The following is an 18063-nucleotide window of genomic DNA, read 5'->3' on the forward strand; positions in this document are numbered from 1 at the left end:
TTGGACCAGGTACCAGATAGTTAGAATTTCCACCAACTGATAGTTCAGACTCATACAGCAAAGAAGCAGACTATTTGGCCCATTATTCCCATGCTGACCATGTTAGCAGAAGGGTAGGTGAAAAACTGGGAAGAGAATTGAAATGAATGGGGGAAGAAAGCAAGTGTGAATCTCACTGTTACCAGCTGTCTTTTACAACTGTTCTAACCAAGGTTATCTCTGCAGCAGGTCCAACCGAGCAGTTGCCAAGTCAACCTTGCCTCTTGCTGTGTAATACCACCCGAACTAACTGAATTCGCCAGGGAAAACGGCATCCAATTGTTGACTCACAATGACCCTGCAGGTGAAATATCTGATGTTCTTCCTAGTTGGCGTCCTCCTCATTCTCTTCTGCTGTGTTGTCACTTCTGGATCAACTTGACAGAAGCAGGAGCACACTGTCGACCAGGAGCTCACTGGTTCAAGCCCCACTTCAACACAGGGGTGGATGTACCCATGCCTGACAAGTGAATTTGTGCATTTTCTCTTGGAGGTGACTTTGAGATATTCAACTGACTCTGCATCTGCTGGGTCTATGGGATGCAGGGAATCCTACATAACCTTGTGGAAGCCCACCACGATATCCTAGACAACATTCATAGAACATAAAGCAGTACACTTCAGCACTAGATCAGTACACCATTGGCCCATGACTTTGTACTACACTAATTCATCTAGCAACTAAATGCCTAATCCAAAGTAATCCCTTTTGTTTGCACAATGTCTATATCGCTACACAATGTTTCTGATTAGCTAAGAACCTGTTAAATACCTCTGTCATATTTGCCTCTACACCAATCACCCACCACTTACACCAACCACCCACCACTCTCTGTGTAAAAAACTTGCCCTGCACACCTCCTTTGAATTTACCCCCTCACACCTTAAATTGGAATTAGACATGACGACTCTGCTGTAAAAGGTCTAATCGATGTGCACAAAACACAGTATGATCAGTTTCTGGTTTCTGGTTGCTCCTGTCTTTGTTGCTATTTGGGGCAATTTTGAGTCAGGGCAGGCTGCAGATAGCAAACACTGAACTGAACTGAATATGCCTGGACTCTTTTGATTTTGTGTTTTCTATTCTATGTTTTTCACTCTTTTTTTGTTGCTGTTTGTGCATTTTTTTGTGTGGGGGGGGGTTAGTTGATATTTTTCTTTGAACGGGTTCCACGGTTTTTCTTTGTTTTGTGGCTGTCTGTGGGAAGGCGAATCTCAGGGTTGTGTGCTGCACACATACTTTGATAACAAATGTACTTTGAACTTTTGAATCTTTAAAACTACCAGCTTTGTACGCTATGTGTTGGGTCTCCCTGCAGCCTTTAATGATCCAGAGAAAACTACCCAACCTCTTCTTATAGCACAGGCCCTCTAATCCAGCCAATACCTTGGTGAACCTCCTCTGCACCCTCTCCACAACTTCAGATCCCTCCTCTAGTGGGGCAATAATATCTCAATGCAATACTCAAGATGTGACATAACTCCAATTTAATGAAGCTGCAATGCAACCGAATGCAGATTAATCAGGCTGGTTATCCATTCAAGTTTACAGTGACCAGCAGCAACAGTGTAGAAGTGCCGATCAATCATACTAGACTATATTATTGAAGCTTAGCCTTCTGCCTCTGAATCTCCCACCACTGCTCACTTAACGTGTCGATCCCTGATTCACATGCCAAATCAGAAAGGCAATAGCCTGTTCATTCTTGAATTCATAATTCTGTACAACTTTTCTAAGTGAGGTTATCTCTGTTGCAGGTTCAGCCAAGCAATTGCCAAGTAAACCTTGCCTCTTACTGTATAATGCCACCTGGATTATCTGTCTTTATTAGTGAAAGCCCATTTTTTCTGCCGGATGGAGCGTAGGTGCTCGGCAGAAAAAGTGGAATCTCCCAGTGGCCACCCATCTAAATCCTCCTTCCCATTCCCATTCCAACATTTCAATCCATGGCCTCTTCGACTGTTGCGATAAGGCTACACTCAAGTTGGAGGAGCAACAACTTATATTCTGTCTGGATAGCCTCCAACCTGATGGAATGATTCTCGATTTCTCGAACTTCCGGTAATGCCCCACCCTACTTCTCTATTCTCCATCCCCTTTACCCTCTCTCACCTTATCTCCTTGCTGCCCATTGCCTTCCTCTGGTTCTCCACCTTTTACTTTCTTCCATGGCCTTCTGTCCTCTCCTACGAGATTCCCCCTTCTCCGGCCCTGTATCTCTTTCACTAATCAACTTCCCAGCTCTTTCCTTCACCCCTCCCCCCTCCCAGTTTCACATATCCCCTTGTGTTTCTTCCTGCACCCCTCCCTCCCCCATCTTCTACCTCTGACTCCTTATCTTTTTTTCCCCAATCCTGCTGAAGGGTCTTTTTTTCCCCGATCCTGCTGAATCGTCAACTGTACTCTTCGATAAATGCTGCCTGGCCTGCTGAGCTCCTCCAGCATTTTGTGTGTGTTGTTTATTAATTATCTCCATTATTTATATCATGGGTTAGGAGAATGCAACAATCTCCTAAATTTCGAGAAGTTCCATTAACGTTAGAAACGATAATCAGCACCTGTTAGTATCAAAATTATATGATTATGTAGCCATTATTAAAACTGATATAAAATATTTCAGTTGAGTTATAGAGTACTACAGCATAGAAACAGGCTATTTGCCCCATATGGTCCACATTGAGCTGATCTTCCGTCTCGTCCCATCTACCTGTGGCAATAATAGTGGGCACCAATGTTCAGTAATGCTGTACTAGCTGGTTTATATGGGAAGCAATATTTCACTGAGGTTTTTACCATAAGACCATAAGATATAGGAGCAAAAGTAAGCCACTTGGCCCATCGAGTCTGCACCACCATTCAATCATGGGCTGATCCAATTCTTCCAGTCATCCCCACTCCCCTGCCTTCACCCCATACCCTCTGATGCCCTGGCTAATCAAGAACCTATCTATCTCTGCCTTAAATACACCCAATGACTTGGCCTCCACAGCAGCTTGTGGCAACGAGTTCCACAGATTTACCACCCTCTGACTAAAGTAACTTCTCCGCATCTCAGTTCTAAATGGACGTCCTTCAATCCTGAAGTCGTGCCCTCTTGTCCTAGAATCCCCTACCATGGGAAATAACTTTGCCATATCTAATCTGTTCCGGCCTTTTAACATTCAGAATGTTTCTATGAGATCCCCCCCGTCATTCTCCTGAACCCTAGGGAATACAGCCCAAGAGCTGCCAGATGTTCCTTATACAGTAACCCTTTCATTCCTGGAATCATTCTTGTGAATCCTCTCTGAACCCTCTCCAATGTCAGTATATCCTTTCTAAAATAAGGAGCCCAAAACTGCACAAAATACTCCAATTGTGGTCTCACAAGTACCTTATAGAGCCTCAACATCACACCTCTGCCTTTATATTCTCTGCTTCTAGAAATGAATGCCAACAGTGCATTTGCGATTGTCACCACTGACTCAACCTGGAAGCTAACCTTCAGGGTATCCTGCATAAGGACTCCCAAATTGCTTTGTATCTCTGCATTTTGAATTCTCTCCCCATCTAAATAATGGTCTTTTTATCTCCTCCACCAAAGTGCATGACCATACACTTTCCAACATTATATTTCATTTGCCACTTTTTTGCCCATTCCCCTAAACTATCTAAGTCTCTCTGCAGGCTTTTTGTTTCCTCAAAATTACCCACTCCTCCACCTATCTTTGTATTATCGGCAAATTTAGCCCCAAATCTATTAATACCGTCGTCCAAATCATTGACGTACATTGTAAAAAGCAGCGGTCCCAGCACCGACCCCTGTGGAACTCCACTGGTAACCAGCAGCCAGCCAGAATAGGATCCCTTTATTCCCACTCTCTGTTTTCAGCTGATTAGCCAATGCTCCACTCATGCTAGTAACTCCCCTGTAGTTCCATGGGCTCTTATCGTGCTAAACAGCCTCATGTGCGGCACCTTGTCAAAGGCCTTCTGAAAATCCAAGTACGACATGTCTACTGCATCTCCGTTGTCTACCCTGCTTGTTATTTTCCTCAAAGAACTGCAGTAGGTTTGTCAGGGAGGATTTTCCTTTCAGGAAACCATGCTGGCTTTGGCCTATCTTGTCATGTGCCTCTAGGTATTTCGTAATCCCTAACAATCAATTCCAACAGCTTCCCAACCACTGATGTCAGGCTAACAGGTCTATAGTTTTCTTTCTGCTGCCTCTCATCCTTCTTAAATAGTGGAGTAACATTTGCAATTTTCCAGTCATCCGGTACAATGCCAGAATCTATCGATTCTTGAAAGACCATCATTAATGCCTCCGTAATCTCTCCAGTTATTTCCTTCAGAACCAGAGGGTGCATTCCATCAAGTCCAGGAGATTTATCCACCCTCAGAACATTAAGCTTCCTGAGCACCTTCTCAATCGTAATTTTCACTGCACAAACTTCACTTCCCTGACACTCTTGAATGTCCGGTATACTGCAGGCATCTTCCACTGTGAAGACTGATGCAAAATACGCATTCATTCCTCTGTCATCTCTGTGTCTCTCATTACAATATCTCCAGTGTCATTTTGTATTGGTCCTATATCTACCCTCGACTCTCTTTTACCCTTTATATACTCAAAAAAGCTTTTAGTATCTTCTTTGATATTAGTCATTGGCGTGCTTTCATAATTCATCTTTTACTCCTAATGACCTTCTTAGTTTCCTTCTGCAAGTTATTAAAAGCTTCCCAATCCTCTACCTTCCCACTAGCTCTGGCGTCCTTGTATGTCCTTTCTTTTGCTTTTACTTGGCTCTGACTTCGCTTGTCAGCCACTGTAGTGTCCTTCTTCCCTCTGAAAATTTCTTCTTTTTTGGAGTATATCTGTCTGGCACTTCCCTCATTTTTTGCAGAAACTCCAGCCATTGCCACTCTGCTGTCCTTCCTGCAAATGTCCCCTTCCAGTCAACTTCGGCCAGTTCCCCTCTCATGCCATTGTAATTTCCTTTATTTCACTGAAATACCGTCCCATTGGAATTTAGTTTCTCATTCTCAAATTTCAAAGTGAACTCGATAATATTGTGATCACTGTTCCTTAAGGGTTTCTTAACCTTAAGCTCTCTTATCACGTCCAGATCATTGCATAACACCGATCCCCTAGTGGGCTCGACAACAAGCTGTTCTAAAAAGCTATCCCTTAGACGTTCTACAAATTCTCTGTCTTGAGGTCCAGTACTGGCCTGGTTTTCCCAATCCACTTTCATGTTAAAATCTCTAACAATTATCATGACATTGCCCCTCTGACATGCCTTTTCTATTTCCTGCTGTAATTTGTAATCTACATCCCGGCTGCTGTTTGGAGGCCTGTATACAACTGCCATTAGGGTCCTTTTACCCTTGCGGTTTCTTAACTCAACCCACAGAGACTCTATACTTTCCGATCCAATGTCATCTCTTTCTAATGACTTAGTATTATTTCTTATACACAGAGCCACACCACCCACTCTGCCTACTAACCTATCCCTCCGATAATCCATATATCCTTGGATGTTCAGCTCCCAATGGCAGTCATCCTTTAGCCAAGTTTCCGAGTTTCATATTTGCCAATCTGTAGCTGAATTTCAACATCGTCCATTTTTTTCTTAGGCTGTATGCATTCAAATATAACACTCTCAGTCCAGTGTTTGTTGCTATCTGTTTTAACTGTACCACACCTCTATTGCCCTGTAACTCATGTCACTTGCTGTGATTAAACCTCATCTCCCTGTTCTTTCTATAATCTCTGTTGGCCGCTATCTTTGATTTATTTCTGTTTTCCCCTTCTTCAACCCTGTCACTGGTTCCCATCCCCCTGCCAAATTAGTTTAAACCCTCCCTAACAGCTCTATTAAATGTGCCTGCTAGGATATTGGACCCCTTTGGGTTCAGGTGTAACCCATCGTTTTTGTATAGCCCGCACCTCCCCAAGAAGAGGCCCAGTGATCCAGGAGTCTGATTCCCTGCCCCTACACCTGTCTCTCAGCCACACATTAATATGCCTGATTGTGCTATTCTTGCACTTGCTAGCAAGTTGCACAGGCAGCAATCCTGAGATTATTATCCTAGAGGTCCTGGTTTTCAGCTTCCTACCTAACTCCCTGAATTCTCTCTTCCGATCTGAGACATCCCGTACCCTGGGACCTGGGAGGCAATACACAATGCGGGTATCTCTATCAGGCTGACAGAACCTTCCGTCTGTTCCCTCACTGTGGAATCCCCTATGACTAGCATATTCCTCATCTTCCTCTTTCCCTTCTGCACCACGGATCCAGGCTCAGATAACAATATTTTACAACACACACAAAATGTTTGAGGAATTCAACAATTTAGGCAAGATCTTTAGAGGGCAATAACCACAGGAAGGGCCTCTGCCCAAAACATCGACTGTTTATTCCCTTCCATTCCCAGTAGCCTGACTGCTGAGTTCCTCTGGCATTTTGTGTGTTTTGCTCAAGAATTCCAGCACATGCAGAATCTCTTAAATTTACAATATTTCACTGTGGTTTTCTCCCCTGCCCAGATATCCTTCCAGCGGAAGTGCTCCAGGAGGCCCTCAGTGCCAAGCTGCAGGACCCCGTCATCTCTGAGTGGGTGCCAACCTGGATCCTTCGCTACTCGGCAATTATTAAGGACAGAGGGATCATCAGATCGAAAGGATACATGGTGAAGGCTGAGAGGACAGCAGCACATCACTGAGTCTGCCCTGAGCCGTAGGTTATTGTGCTTGGATTTGTGATTCTATCTCACATTTTCGGAGATCTCTGGAACAGCAGATGTAAAGACATTGATTCAGAAGAGACTTAGGACTGGTCATTGGGTTGCAAAACAAGCAGAGTCGTCTACTGCAATATCTTCATTATGTTCTCCTCTGGCCATATGCAGTTAAGTATTCCTCCTCATCCTTTTGGAACAGATGAGGAGGAATTTCTTTAGCCAGATGGTGGTGGATCTGTGGAATTCTTTGTCATAGATGGCTGTGGAGGCGAAGTCATTGGGTATATTTAAAGTGGAAGTTAATAGCTTCTTTATTAGTAAGGGGAAAGGTTATGGGGAGAAAGCAGGAGAAGAGGGGTGACAGGAACAATAAATCAGACATGATCAAATGATGGACCAGACTCAATGGGCCAATTGGCCTAATTCTGCTCTTATGTCTTATGGTCTGAATCATGAGAAAATGTGGAGCAATTAATGATAATGGACTCCAAATCAGTATGAAGTTGCCACCTTGCCAAGGAGCCCTTAGCTTGGTCACTGTGAGTTCCCAAAATAATGTACATTTATTTCTGTAGAGCCACAGGGAGTTCCCAATGTGCTACAGCCACTTTAGGGAAATAACGCTGTCTTATAATGCAACACTCCACCAATCAGAATGGGAACAACTTTAACCCTTGAGTGTCATTGATATATATCTTTGCAGGATTTAAATTCCTATGTAAGTTTTTCTTTATTTTTCTTTGTTAGCCTAATTCCTTTTCCTTGCCATGTAACCAAGCAATTAAGCTTTGAAGGAAAGGGTTAATGTCAGAATCACACTTATGATCACTGACACAGGTCGTGAAATTTGTGGCTTTGTGGCAGCAGTACATAAAAAAGTTACAATCAGAGAAATATAGAAAAAAATTAAAGCATAAAAACAGAGCAAAATAGTAAGGCAGTGTTGATGGATATATTATCTGTTCAGACTTCTGATGGCAAAGAGGAAGAAACTGTTCCTCAAATATTGAGCGCATGTTTTCGGGCTTCTGTATCTCCTCTCTGATGGTAGTAATGAGAAGAGGGCATGCCCTGAGGGATGGGAGTCCTGAATGATGTATGATGCCTGCTTGAGACACTGTCATTTGAAGATGTCCTCGATGGTGAGAAGGATAGTGCCTGTGATGGAGCCGGCTGAGGCTACAACACTCTGCAGCCCCTTTCAATCTTCTGCACTGGAGGCTCCTTGACCAGCGTCGATGTAACAGTCAGAATATATTAGCAGAAATTTGCCAGCGTCTTCAGTGACATTCCAGTCTCCTCAGGCTCCAAATGAAGTACAACTGCTGGTGGTTATGGTTCTGTTCCTGAAATGTTTCTCCCTCTGTAAATGCTGCCTGATATGCTGGACATTTTCAGCAGGTTTCTTTTTACTTAAAACTTCAGTTTTTTAAAAATTTTCAATTGTACTTGGAGAGGATCGTACTACAGGGAAGAGTTGGTATATACAGTAGATGTCTAGAGCAAAGTGAGTGCCAGGTCCCTTTTGTCACTTAGGTACCCTGAAGGGCCCAAGTTGTGGCTGATTTGAATGTCTTTGTTACAATCCACAACCAGACAGGACTCTTAAATTGTCTCCAACCAGAGCCAAACTTTTAAGGGAGGAATGGAAACTTTAATCACACCAGAATGTTGCTGCTGTTTTTCGGCTCCTTTGCGGTTTCGTGCTAAGTTGGTTCTAAGTCTTTCCAAGCGAGATGTGCAACAGAGGCGTCCTGATAAAATCTGCTGCATGTATTTTATCTTGCGACAGAGGAGCCATGACGAACGGAAGTAGTCAGATCTCTCGCTTGCCGCAGAGCGATCGCCGAGCTGCCTACAGTGCAGAGGTTGCAGCCTCTATGTTAATAAATGGGTCAACCGTCAGTTCCCCCATCTAGCTTTCAAACCACTTACGCCCCTGTATCGTAAGTGAAACTGGCTATTCACGCTATCCCTGGGTGCTTATTACGTTTTGAAGGCTTCTACAGGCATCATGAAATGTGATGGTTTGACAACCTCATGTCAAAGTTCAATAATCCTAGAGTGTTAGCTGCACAGTGTGGCAAAATGTCCTTTGACTTTAATTGGTCCCATTCCCATCCAATCAGGTTGCAAACTGTATACATTCTCTGTTATTAAATGGAACCACTTGCAAGTTTTTGGCCCATGACCTTCTAAACATTACAGGAGTAGGGAATGGTAAATTCATAGCAGGGAAGAGTGGATTGCAGTACAACAGAGAGATGGGGGGTGGGAGTGGTTGAGCATGTAGTAGAGAAATAAAGGGGGTCGCTACAAGATTGGAAACAGGCAGTGAAAGTCTGTAACAGCCTCAACTCACCCGAGCCAGAAACTGTAGGCTAGAGTGAATTCAGTGAACTCATGCTTGGATACCAGCCTAACAGCAGCTTCATAAAACTCCAGGACAGAAGTTTGCCTTTGTACTATATACCCTGTAAGGTAAAAGCGGAACTGCACACAGCTGACTTGGAACATAGGTACTGAAGCCTGAGGCTTACCTCACTCTCTGTGTACACAATTGCACGTGGGGCAAAGATAGTGAGGCAAAAGTAGATAAGAAATAGAATAATAAAACTTCAGATTGGGGAGCTTTCGTTCTAGGATGAGTGACTCTCCTGTTGATGTCAGCTTGTAATAAAGAGAAAATTTGTTCTGAAGGTGAACCCAGACTCAGTGTGAATTCTTTCTGTCTACAATTTCCTATCCATGTACCTGTCCAATTGTAGGATGCCGAGATGTGATCTTGTACACTCCAAGGATTAAAGTCCTATCCTGTTCAACCAATTTTCTATCAGTGCTTGTCTGATGAAGGTCAGTGTGCCAAAAGACACCTTCAGCAACACCTGTCCCCCACCCCAATCTGCCATAACTCCCTCCATTTTCAAGGAGCCACATATCTGAAATCCAAGGTCCCTCTGCTCTGTAACACTTGCCATAGCCTGGCTATTCACTGTGAAGTCCTACCTTGATTAGACTTTCCAAAATACAACCCTGTAATTTTTGAAATTTAATTCAATATCAGCAGTTAAAAGAAATTTAGAATGACAAATGGAAAGGAAAGCTTTGGGGGGTGGGGGTGGGATGTGGGCCAAACACAGACAGATGTGTTATGGCCTGGCCTGGTATGGGAACACCAATGCCTTTCAGTGGAAAATCCTACAAAAGGTAGTGGATTTGGCCCAGTACATCACAGGTAAAACACTCCCAACCATTGGGCACATCCACATGAAATGCAGCCGTAGAAAAGCAAACTCCATCATCAAAGATCCTTGCCACTCAGGCCATGCTGGTTTCTCACTACTGTTCACTGGTGCCTCAAACTTGCACCACCAGGTTCATGAACAATTACTACCCCTCAGCCATTAGGCTCTTGAACAAAATGGGATAACTACACCCATTTAAGGATTTTTCTATCTCGTTATTTCATGCTGGTTATTTATTGCTATTTATTTATATCGGCATTTGCGCAGTTTGTTTACAGTTTACAGATCTTGTTCACAGTTCGCTTTTATAGATTTGCTAAGTATGCTTGCAGAAGAAGAATCTCAGGGTTGTATGTGGTGTATAGGAGGGATGTTGAGGTTTTGGAGAGGGTGCGGAAGAGTTTTACCAGGATGCTGCCTGGTTTAGAGGGCATATGCTATCACGAGAGGCTGGGTTAATTTGGGTTGTTCTCTCTGGTGCGCTGGGGGGGGGGGGTGGATCTGATAGAGGTTTACAAGATTATAAGAGGCATAGGAGGCATAGATAGAGTGGACAAAGAGTATCTGTTTCCCAGGGTTGAAATATCTAATACCAGAGTGCATGCATTGAAGGTGACAGCGGGTAGGTTCAAAGGGAATGTGAATGGTAAGCTTTTACTCAGAGTGGTGGATGCCTGGAATGAGCTGCCTGGTATGGTGGTAAGGGCAAATACATTAGAAGCTTTTAAAGGACGTCTGGATAGTCACATGTATGTAATGAAGATGGAGGGATATGGACGTGGTGTAGGTAGGAGGGATTAGTGTTTGGGTGTTTTTGATTTGCTTTTCAGCCAGGTCAGCACAACATTGTGGGCCGAATGGCCTGTTCCTGGGCTGTATTCCTGGCCTGTTCTCACTGGAGTGTAGGAGGATGAGAGGTGACCTTATAGACGCTTATAAAATTCTGAGGAAACACTGTGTGTGTGTGCATGGAAGCAAGTATCTGTGCGTGTGAAAGAGAGAATGTGTGTGTGAGACAGAGAGAGAAAGAAAATTAGTCACAATAACTGAGTCAGTACTGTTTGAAATCCCCTGAGTCATTTAATGAATTACACTTAATTATGCTTAAAGACTCAGGGGGTTCCTAATGATCTGTGTGGTTGAGCTTCATATTTTCTTTTCATTAAAAGCAATTACTTTATTAAGAATTCTTCAACTACAAGCAAATTATGCAAAGATAATCCACAGATGCTTCAGCTCAGAAAGAGCCATTAGTCTTGCTAGCTATTCTTCAGATCCTTGTTCTGTCAGTAACCAAACACTGAATGTTCATCACACACACACACACACACATGAGAAAAAAGCATAATCAATTTAAACACACTCACGATGTAATTGAGGAAGAACATTATATACATCACTGGATAATTTCCATAAAGCAACCAGAAATATATGCACATTTACTGAAGAGTTGAGTACATCATGGCCAAATTAGTCCAAAGAGACAGATTGTTCTCCATTACAATAATATTCTATTTATAAGGCATTTAAATATAATAAAGTATTCCAAGGTGCTTTAGGAAGAGAGCTGGAAATATTTGAAAGCTTGAATCTCATCCTCAGTTCCTACAATCTTGGCATTGAGTCCAACAAATAGCGACACACTCAATCACAGCGGCTTCTACAGGGTCTTCCAAAGGTGTTATTGTCCTTTTCTGGAAAATCTGAGATGCAGAAGGACTTGGGAGTCCTTGTGTAGAACACTCTGAAGGTTAACTTGCAGGTCGAGTCAGTGGTGAGGAAGGCAAATGCCATGTTAGCATTCATTTCAAGAGGTCTAGAATACAAGAGCAGGGATGTGATGCTGAGGCTTTATAAGACACTGGTGAGGCCTCACCTTGAGTATTGTGAACAGTTTTGAGTCCCTCATCTTAGAAAAGATGTGCTGGCATTGGAGAGGGTCCAGAGGAGGTTCACAAAGATGATTCCAGAAATGAAGGGTTATCATACGAGAAACGTTTGATGACTCCTGATCTGTACTCGCTGGAATTCAGAAGGATGAGGGGGGATCTCACTGAAACCTTTCAAATGTTGAAAGGCCGAGACAGAGTTGATGTGGAAAGGATGTTTCCCATGGTGGGAGTATCTAGGACAAGAGGGCACAGCCTCAGGATAGAGAGGCGCCCTTTCAAAACAAAGATGCGGAGAAACTTCTTTAGCCAAGGGGTGGTGAATTTATGGAATTTGTTGCCACATGCAGCCGTGGACAGCAGGTTGCTGGGTGTATTTAAGGCAGAGATTGATAGGTTCTTGATTAGACATGACATCAAAGGTTTCAAAGAGAAGGCCGGGAACTGGGGTTGAGGAGGAGAAAAAAAAAGATCAGCCATGATTAAATGGCGGAACAGAGTCAATGGGGCAGAGGGCCTAATTCTGCTCCTATATCACATGGTTTTATGGTCTTTCTAAACATTTTTTTGTAATTGCAAAACCCTACTGGACATTAACAACTTAAAGTACTGCAAGTCTACCCCATCAGTGAGTAGCTCGTTGGTGGAGAAACTGGTGTGGGTTGTCCTGCTGTCTGCATCAGAGAGGCGTCGGTGCGCGAAGGCAGGATGCAGTCTACCAGCAGGTGATCACAAGACCCTGTTGGGCATTGTTACTGTGGGATGCTGCAGGTCCAATTCGCTGATTTATTGGCAGGTGTTGGGTGGACGGTGGGGGAGCTGTGTGGGTTTGGTTGCAGCCTCAAACTATGGCGTTGCCTGATTAGAGCTGCCCAGAAGAGAGGCATCAGAGTCCCTGCACTCGACCAGAGGCAGTGTGGTACACCGTCCAAGCTGGAGTTGCTGTTGACCCCAAGTGTTCACTCAGCAGAAAACAGACCGCATTGTGTTCAGCTGCTGATTTCTGCAACATTCATGCACTCAGGACTGTATTTTTTGTGTGTCTGTGTTCATTATCCTAGGTGCGCAATATGTGCTTGTGCAGTGTGTGACTTTGTGACTGTTGGTACTGTGGTTTGCACCTTGGCCCCGGAGTAACACTGTTCTGTTTGGCTCTATTCATGGGTATTCATGTGTGGCTGAATGGCAATTAAATTTGAACCATGAGCAACATCAGTTTTAAGCAGTTTGCATCAATATTCAGAAACAAGTGCATGTCATTTACCCCTGAATAATGACTCCAGGAGCTGTGTTGTGCTCTTTCTGTGAGATGTGGGAATTCTGGGAGACCTCCAACCTCATGTTCCAAGCTTCAGCTCCTCGGTGAACTTGTTAAGGAACTGGAGCTGCAGCTCGATGACCTTTGTCTCATATGGGATGCTGAAGAGGTGATAGGTACGAGCCACAGAGTGCTAGTTTCCCCTAGGTTTCAAGAGACTGGTATCTAAGTGACTGTCAGTACAGTGTTTCCCTGTGGCCATTCCCCTCAATAATAAGCGTACTGCTTTGGGTACTGTTGGGAGTGACAACCTACCGGTGGTGGAGGGGTGGTGAGGAGCCACAGCGACCAGGCCTTGGCACTGAGTCTGGTGCTGTGGCTCAGAAGGGCATTTGGAAGAGGAGGACTGCAGTAGTGACAGGGGATTGCATAGTTAGAGGAGTAGACATGGGATTCTGTGGCTGCGATAGAGACACCCAGATGGTATGTTGCCTCCTAGGTGCCTGGGTCAAGGAGAGCATGCAGCCAGAATTCTTAGTACATATTGGCACCAATGACAGGTAGAAAAGGGAGGAAGTACTGAAGAGAGAATTTAGGAAGTTAGGTTAAAAGCTGAAAAACAAGACTTCCATGGTAGTAATTTCTGGACTGCAGCCTGTGTCATGTGCCAGTGAGTGTAAGAACAGAATGACTCAGCAGATGAATGTGTGGCTGTGAAACTGGTGCAGGGGGCAGGGATTCAGCTTTCTGGATCATTGGAATCTCTTCTGAATTGCATAAAAGGGATGGGTTACACCTGAACCCGAGACGACCAATATGCTTGTGTGCAGGTTTGCTAGCGCTGTTGGGGAAGGTTTAAATTAATTTGACAGGGGTTTGGGAAGCAGAGTGATGGGGCTGAGGATGGGGCAGTTGGTATACAACTAGATGCAGCATGCAGTAAGATGTCAGGAAGAACAGGCAGGCAGATGACAGAGTCATAGAAAAGTACAGCACAGAAACAAGCCTTTTGGCCCATCAGTCTGTGCTGAACCATTCAATCTGCCTATTCCCATCGACCTACACTGGGACCATAACCTTCCATACCCCTACCATCCATGTACCTATCCAAACCGCTGAAACATTGAAATCGACCTCACATACATCACTTGTGCTGGCAGCACATTCCACAATCATACGAACCTCTGAGTGAAGAGGTTTCCACTTTAAACATTTCACTTTTCAATTTTAAACCATAACCTCTGGTTGTACACCCACCCAACCTCAGTAGAAAAAGTCTGCTTGCATTTACCCTACCTATACTCCTCAGAATTCTGTAAACTTCCATCAAATCTCTTCTCAATCCAAGGAGTAAGTTCTGACCTATCCAACCTTTCCTTCTAACTCAGGTCCTCTGGACTCAGCAACATCCTTGTAAACTTTCTCTGTACTCTTTTAATCTCTCCTATAAGTAACTGACCAAAACTGCACACAATACTCTAAATTAGGCCTCACCAACATCATATACGTTCAACAGAATGTTTCATCTCCTGTACTCAGTACTTTTATTTATGAAGGCCAATGTGTCAAAAGTTTTCTTTATGAGCCTATGGACCTGTCTTCCCAAATCCTTTTGCTCTACTGCACTCCTCAGTGCCCTAACATTCACTGTGAAGGCCTACCCTGGTTGGTCTTACTGAAGTGCAACACATCGCACTTGTCTGTACAAAATTCCATCTGCCCTTTTTAAGACTATTTTTCCAGCTGATCCAGATCCTTCTGCAAGCCATGATAGCCTTCCTTGCTGTCCACCGCACTCCACCAGCCACAGGCCTCCAGTCAGAGAGGCAACTATCTACCACCACTCTCTGACTTCTCCCACAAAACCAATGCTTTATCCAATTTGCCACCTGTTCTTCAATACTAAGCACCTGAACCTTCTTGGCCAGCCTCCCATATGGGACCTTGTCAAAGGCCTTACTGAAGTCCACGTAGACAACATCCACTGCCTTGCCTTCATCCACTTTCCTAGCCACTTCCTTGAAAAACATTATAAGATTGCTTAGACATGACCTACCACACATGAAGCCATGCTGACTATCCTTAATCAGTCCATGCCTATCCAAATACTTATATATCCGGTACCTCAGAATACCTTAAGGTGATTTAAATATCTCTGTCACGGCAAAATTGCAGTCAGTGGGATGAGTTGCAGGGTAATATAAGGACAAAATTGAAAAAGGGTGACAAATACAAGACTGAAGGTGTTATAATTTAATGCACGCAGTACAGGGAATAAGGTAGATGATGCTGTAGTGCAGTTAGAGATTAGCAGGTATGATGTTGTGGGTATCACTGAGTGGTGGCTGAAAGATTATCATAGTTGGGAGCTTAAAAATGAAATCAAATCCATAGAAAAAGTGACATAGGATCAGAAGATGTAGAATCCTTGCAGAAAGAGATAAGAAACTACAAAGGTAAAAAGACCCTGATTAGGATAATGGACAAGAAGTGGCAGATGGAATGCAGTATCATGCACTTTGGTAGAAGAAATAAAAGTGTAAATTATTTTCTAAACTGGCATAAAAGTTAAAATCTGAGGTGGAAAGAAACTTGGGAGTCCTCGTGGATGATTCAATAAAGGTTAATTTGCACATCAAGTGGATGGTTATGAAAGCCAACGCAATGTTAGCATTCATTTTGAGAAAACTGAAATATAAAAGCAAAGATTGTACTGCTGAGGCTTTATAAAGCACTGGTGAGGCCCCACTTGGAGTACTGTGAGCAGTTTTGGGCCCTTTATCTAGGAATACGTGCTGACATTGAAGAGGGTTCAGAGGAGATCACAACAATGATTCTGGGGCATGAAAGGGTTATCATATGAGGTGAGATTGATGACTCTGGGCCTATACTCACTACAATTTAGAAGAATGAAGGGGGGGGATCTCACTGAAACCTATCTAATGTTGAAAGACCTAGATAGAGTGGAACTGGAGAGGATGTTTCCTATAGTGCAGGAGTCTGGGACTAGAGGGCACAGCCTCAGAATAGAGGGATGTCCATTTAGAACAGAGATGAGGAGAAATTTCTTTTGCCAGGGAGTGATGAATCTGTGAAACGTGTTGCTACAGTTGGATGTGGGGGCCAGGTCATTGGGTATATTTGAGGCAGAGCTTAATTGGTTCTTGATCAGTCAGGGCATGAGGGATATGGGGAGAAGGCAGGAGACTGGGATTGTGAAGGAAATTAATCAGCCATGATGAAATGGTGGAGCAAATTCAATGGCCCAAGTGGCCTAATTATGCTCCTTTCTCTTATGGTCTTAATGGAATTAATCCAGCCAACCCCTGATGGTTGCTGCGAAAGGCACTGTAGTACAGCTTGTAGATTTAGTGCCCAACTTCAATCTTCCAACAGAGTCTCTATGGAGTTTACTCATTGTTCTTGAGACTGGTTTAAGTTTTGGTATTGGATACGTATTGTCACATGTGGACCTGAGGAAACAAGACTGAAGGAATGATTAAATCATGATATTACAGCCGTGAGAACCTTTCCCTTCATCATCAGGTCAGCAGGGGAGGCAGATGCAAAGCACACAGAGAAGGGGAGATGAAGAAACCGTTTTTTGTTGATTGCATTCAGCAGCTGTGATGTGAAAGGGCAGAGGTCACTCTGATAGTGAGAACAGGTGCTGTATGGGAAGGTAGACTCAAATTCTACTGTGTTAAACAGAGAGGAATTTCCTCTGTGGACATGACACTTTGCAGTGTTAGTTTGGCAAATTCAACTCTGATTCTTCTCCATCACAATCGGCCCTAGTCATCTCATCTCACTTGGGGAGTGTGTCTGTGTCTGCGTGTATTTGTAATTGTGAGTATGCATTGTTTTAGTGAATACATGCACCTGTACTCAGGTGTGTACATTCGTGAATGAGTGTTTGCTGCTATGTATGTGTGCGCTGTTACGTACTTGTGTCAGCGTGTGTATGTGTGTGTGTGCACGCACACATACATGTATTCATCTTTGTGTGGAGCTATTTGTGTGAAGTGAGTATGTGTGCATTTTTGTGCGGGCATGTGCATATGTATATTTGTGTGTGTGCATGCACACGGAGTATGTGGATTTGGGTCTGTGTATTTATGTCTATGTTTGCATGGAATGTGAAGCTAGGTTTCACTAAAGACTTCTAACATTTCAGTTTACTTCCTAGATTGGCTGGGAATTTACTGAGTGTGTCTAAACATAGCCAAGAGTAGTCAGGTCACTGGTATGATCATCTTTCTATGGAAAGTGAACTGGAAATGTAGGTGTGGATAGACCCATTGAACTGGAAATATACATCTTGATAGAACCGATGCCAAGTGGAGTTGGAATTGACTAGGATACGAACTCATTCACTACACAAGCTATTCATACATCAGCTAGGGGATATATATGTCGACATGTTAATCCAATTCTTCTAAGAGAGGTTTTCTGGAAGATCCTCTTGTAGTCCTGTGCTCAGGCCATGTTAATCATGTCAATGATTGTGTAGTCAGTAAGCATTGAATCATTTCACAGAACGCGTCTCTACAGTCTGCCAAAAACCAAGAAAGAAAATATCCATAGAATTAATAGCATTCAGATTATTCCTTCTCGCCCTGCCCACCTAAACAGGAGTTTTCTCTTGAATCAGATTGAGTTACATAAAGAATGGGAACCACATCTCGCTTGTGTTCATAATTATCCTCAGTGGTGATTCCCCCCTACCCCCACACTCATGTAGCAACACTTCAGTCTGTCAGCCAGCCATCTATTCCCTTTTCTTTTATATAATCATCAAGTTTCTCTTCAAGTGCACCTAAGCGATGTGGTTTCATGTTTCAAGCATTTTCTCGGAAAATACCTTTCTTCCCATTTCTGCCCATTTCTGCACTGAAGTGACTG

General features: G+C 43.5%; 2 protein-coding genes across 8 annotated transcripts in view; one reads left to right on the top strand and one right to left on the bottom strand.

Annotated features, from left to right (window-relative positions):
* Window positions 1-9465, top strand: part of LOC140191036 (glutamate--cysteine ligase regulatory subunit-like) — a 32010-nt gene extending 22545 nt beyond the window's left edge. Inside the window, exons 6-7 of one of the 3 annotated variants that reach the window (XM_072248086.1) lie at window positions 226-343; window positions 6573-9465. In XM_072248086.1, the coding sequence (XP_072104187.1) occupies window positions 226-343; window positions 6573-6748 (294 nt within the window). In that variant the 3' untranslated portion in view covers window positions 6749-9465. The remainder of the gene's footprint in view (window positions 1-225; window positions 344-6572) is intronic. The other 2 variants (XM_072248087.1, XM_072248089.1) reach the window with 2 other exon arrangements.
* A 1742-nt stretch (window positions 9466-11207) lies between these two features.
* The window catches only part of LOC140191037 (uncharacterized), a 101825-nt gene continuing 94969 nt past the window's right edge, over window positions 11208-18063 (bottom strand). For all 5 annotated transcript variants that reach the window (XM_072248091.1, XM_072248092.1, XM_072248093.1 and 2 more), the window contains one exon: window positions 11208-17713. The gene's annotated coding sequence lies outside the window, so the exon portion shown is untranslated. The remainder of the gene's footprint in view (window positions 17714-18063) is intronic.

Source organism: Mobula birostris, chromosome 32 (assembly GCF_030028105.1).
Source record: "Mobula birostris isolate sMobBir1 chromosome 32, sMobBir1.hap1, whole genome shotgun sequence".
Classification (NCBI taxonomy): Eukaryota; Metazoa; Chordata; class Chondrichthyes; order Myliobatiformes; family Myliobatidae; genus Mobula; species Mobula birostris.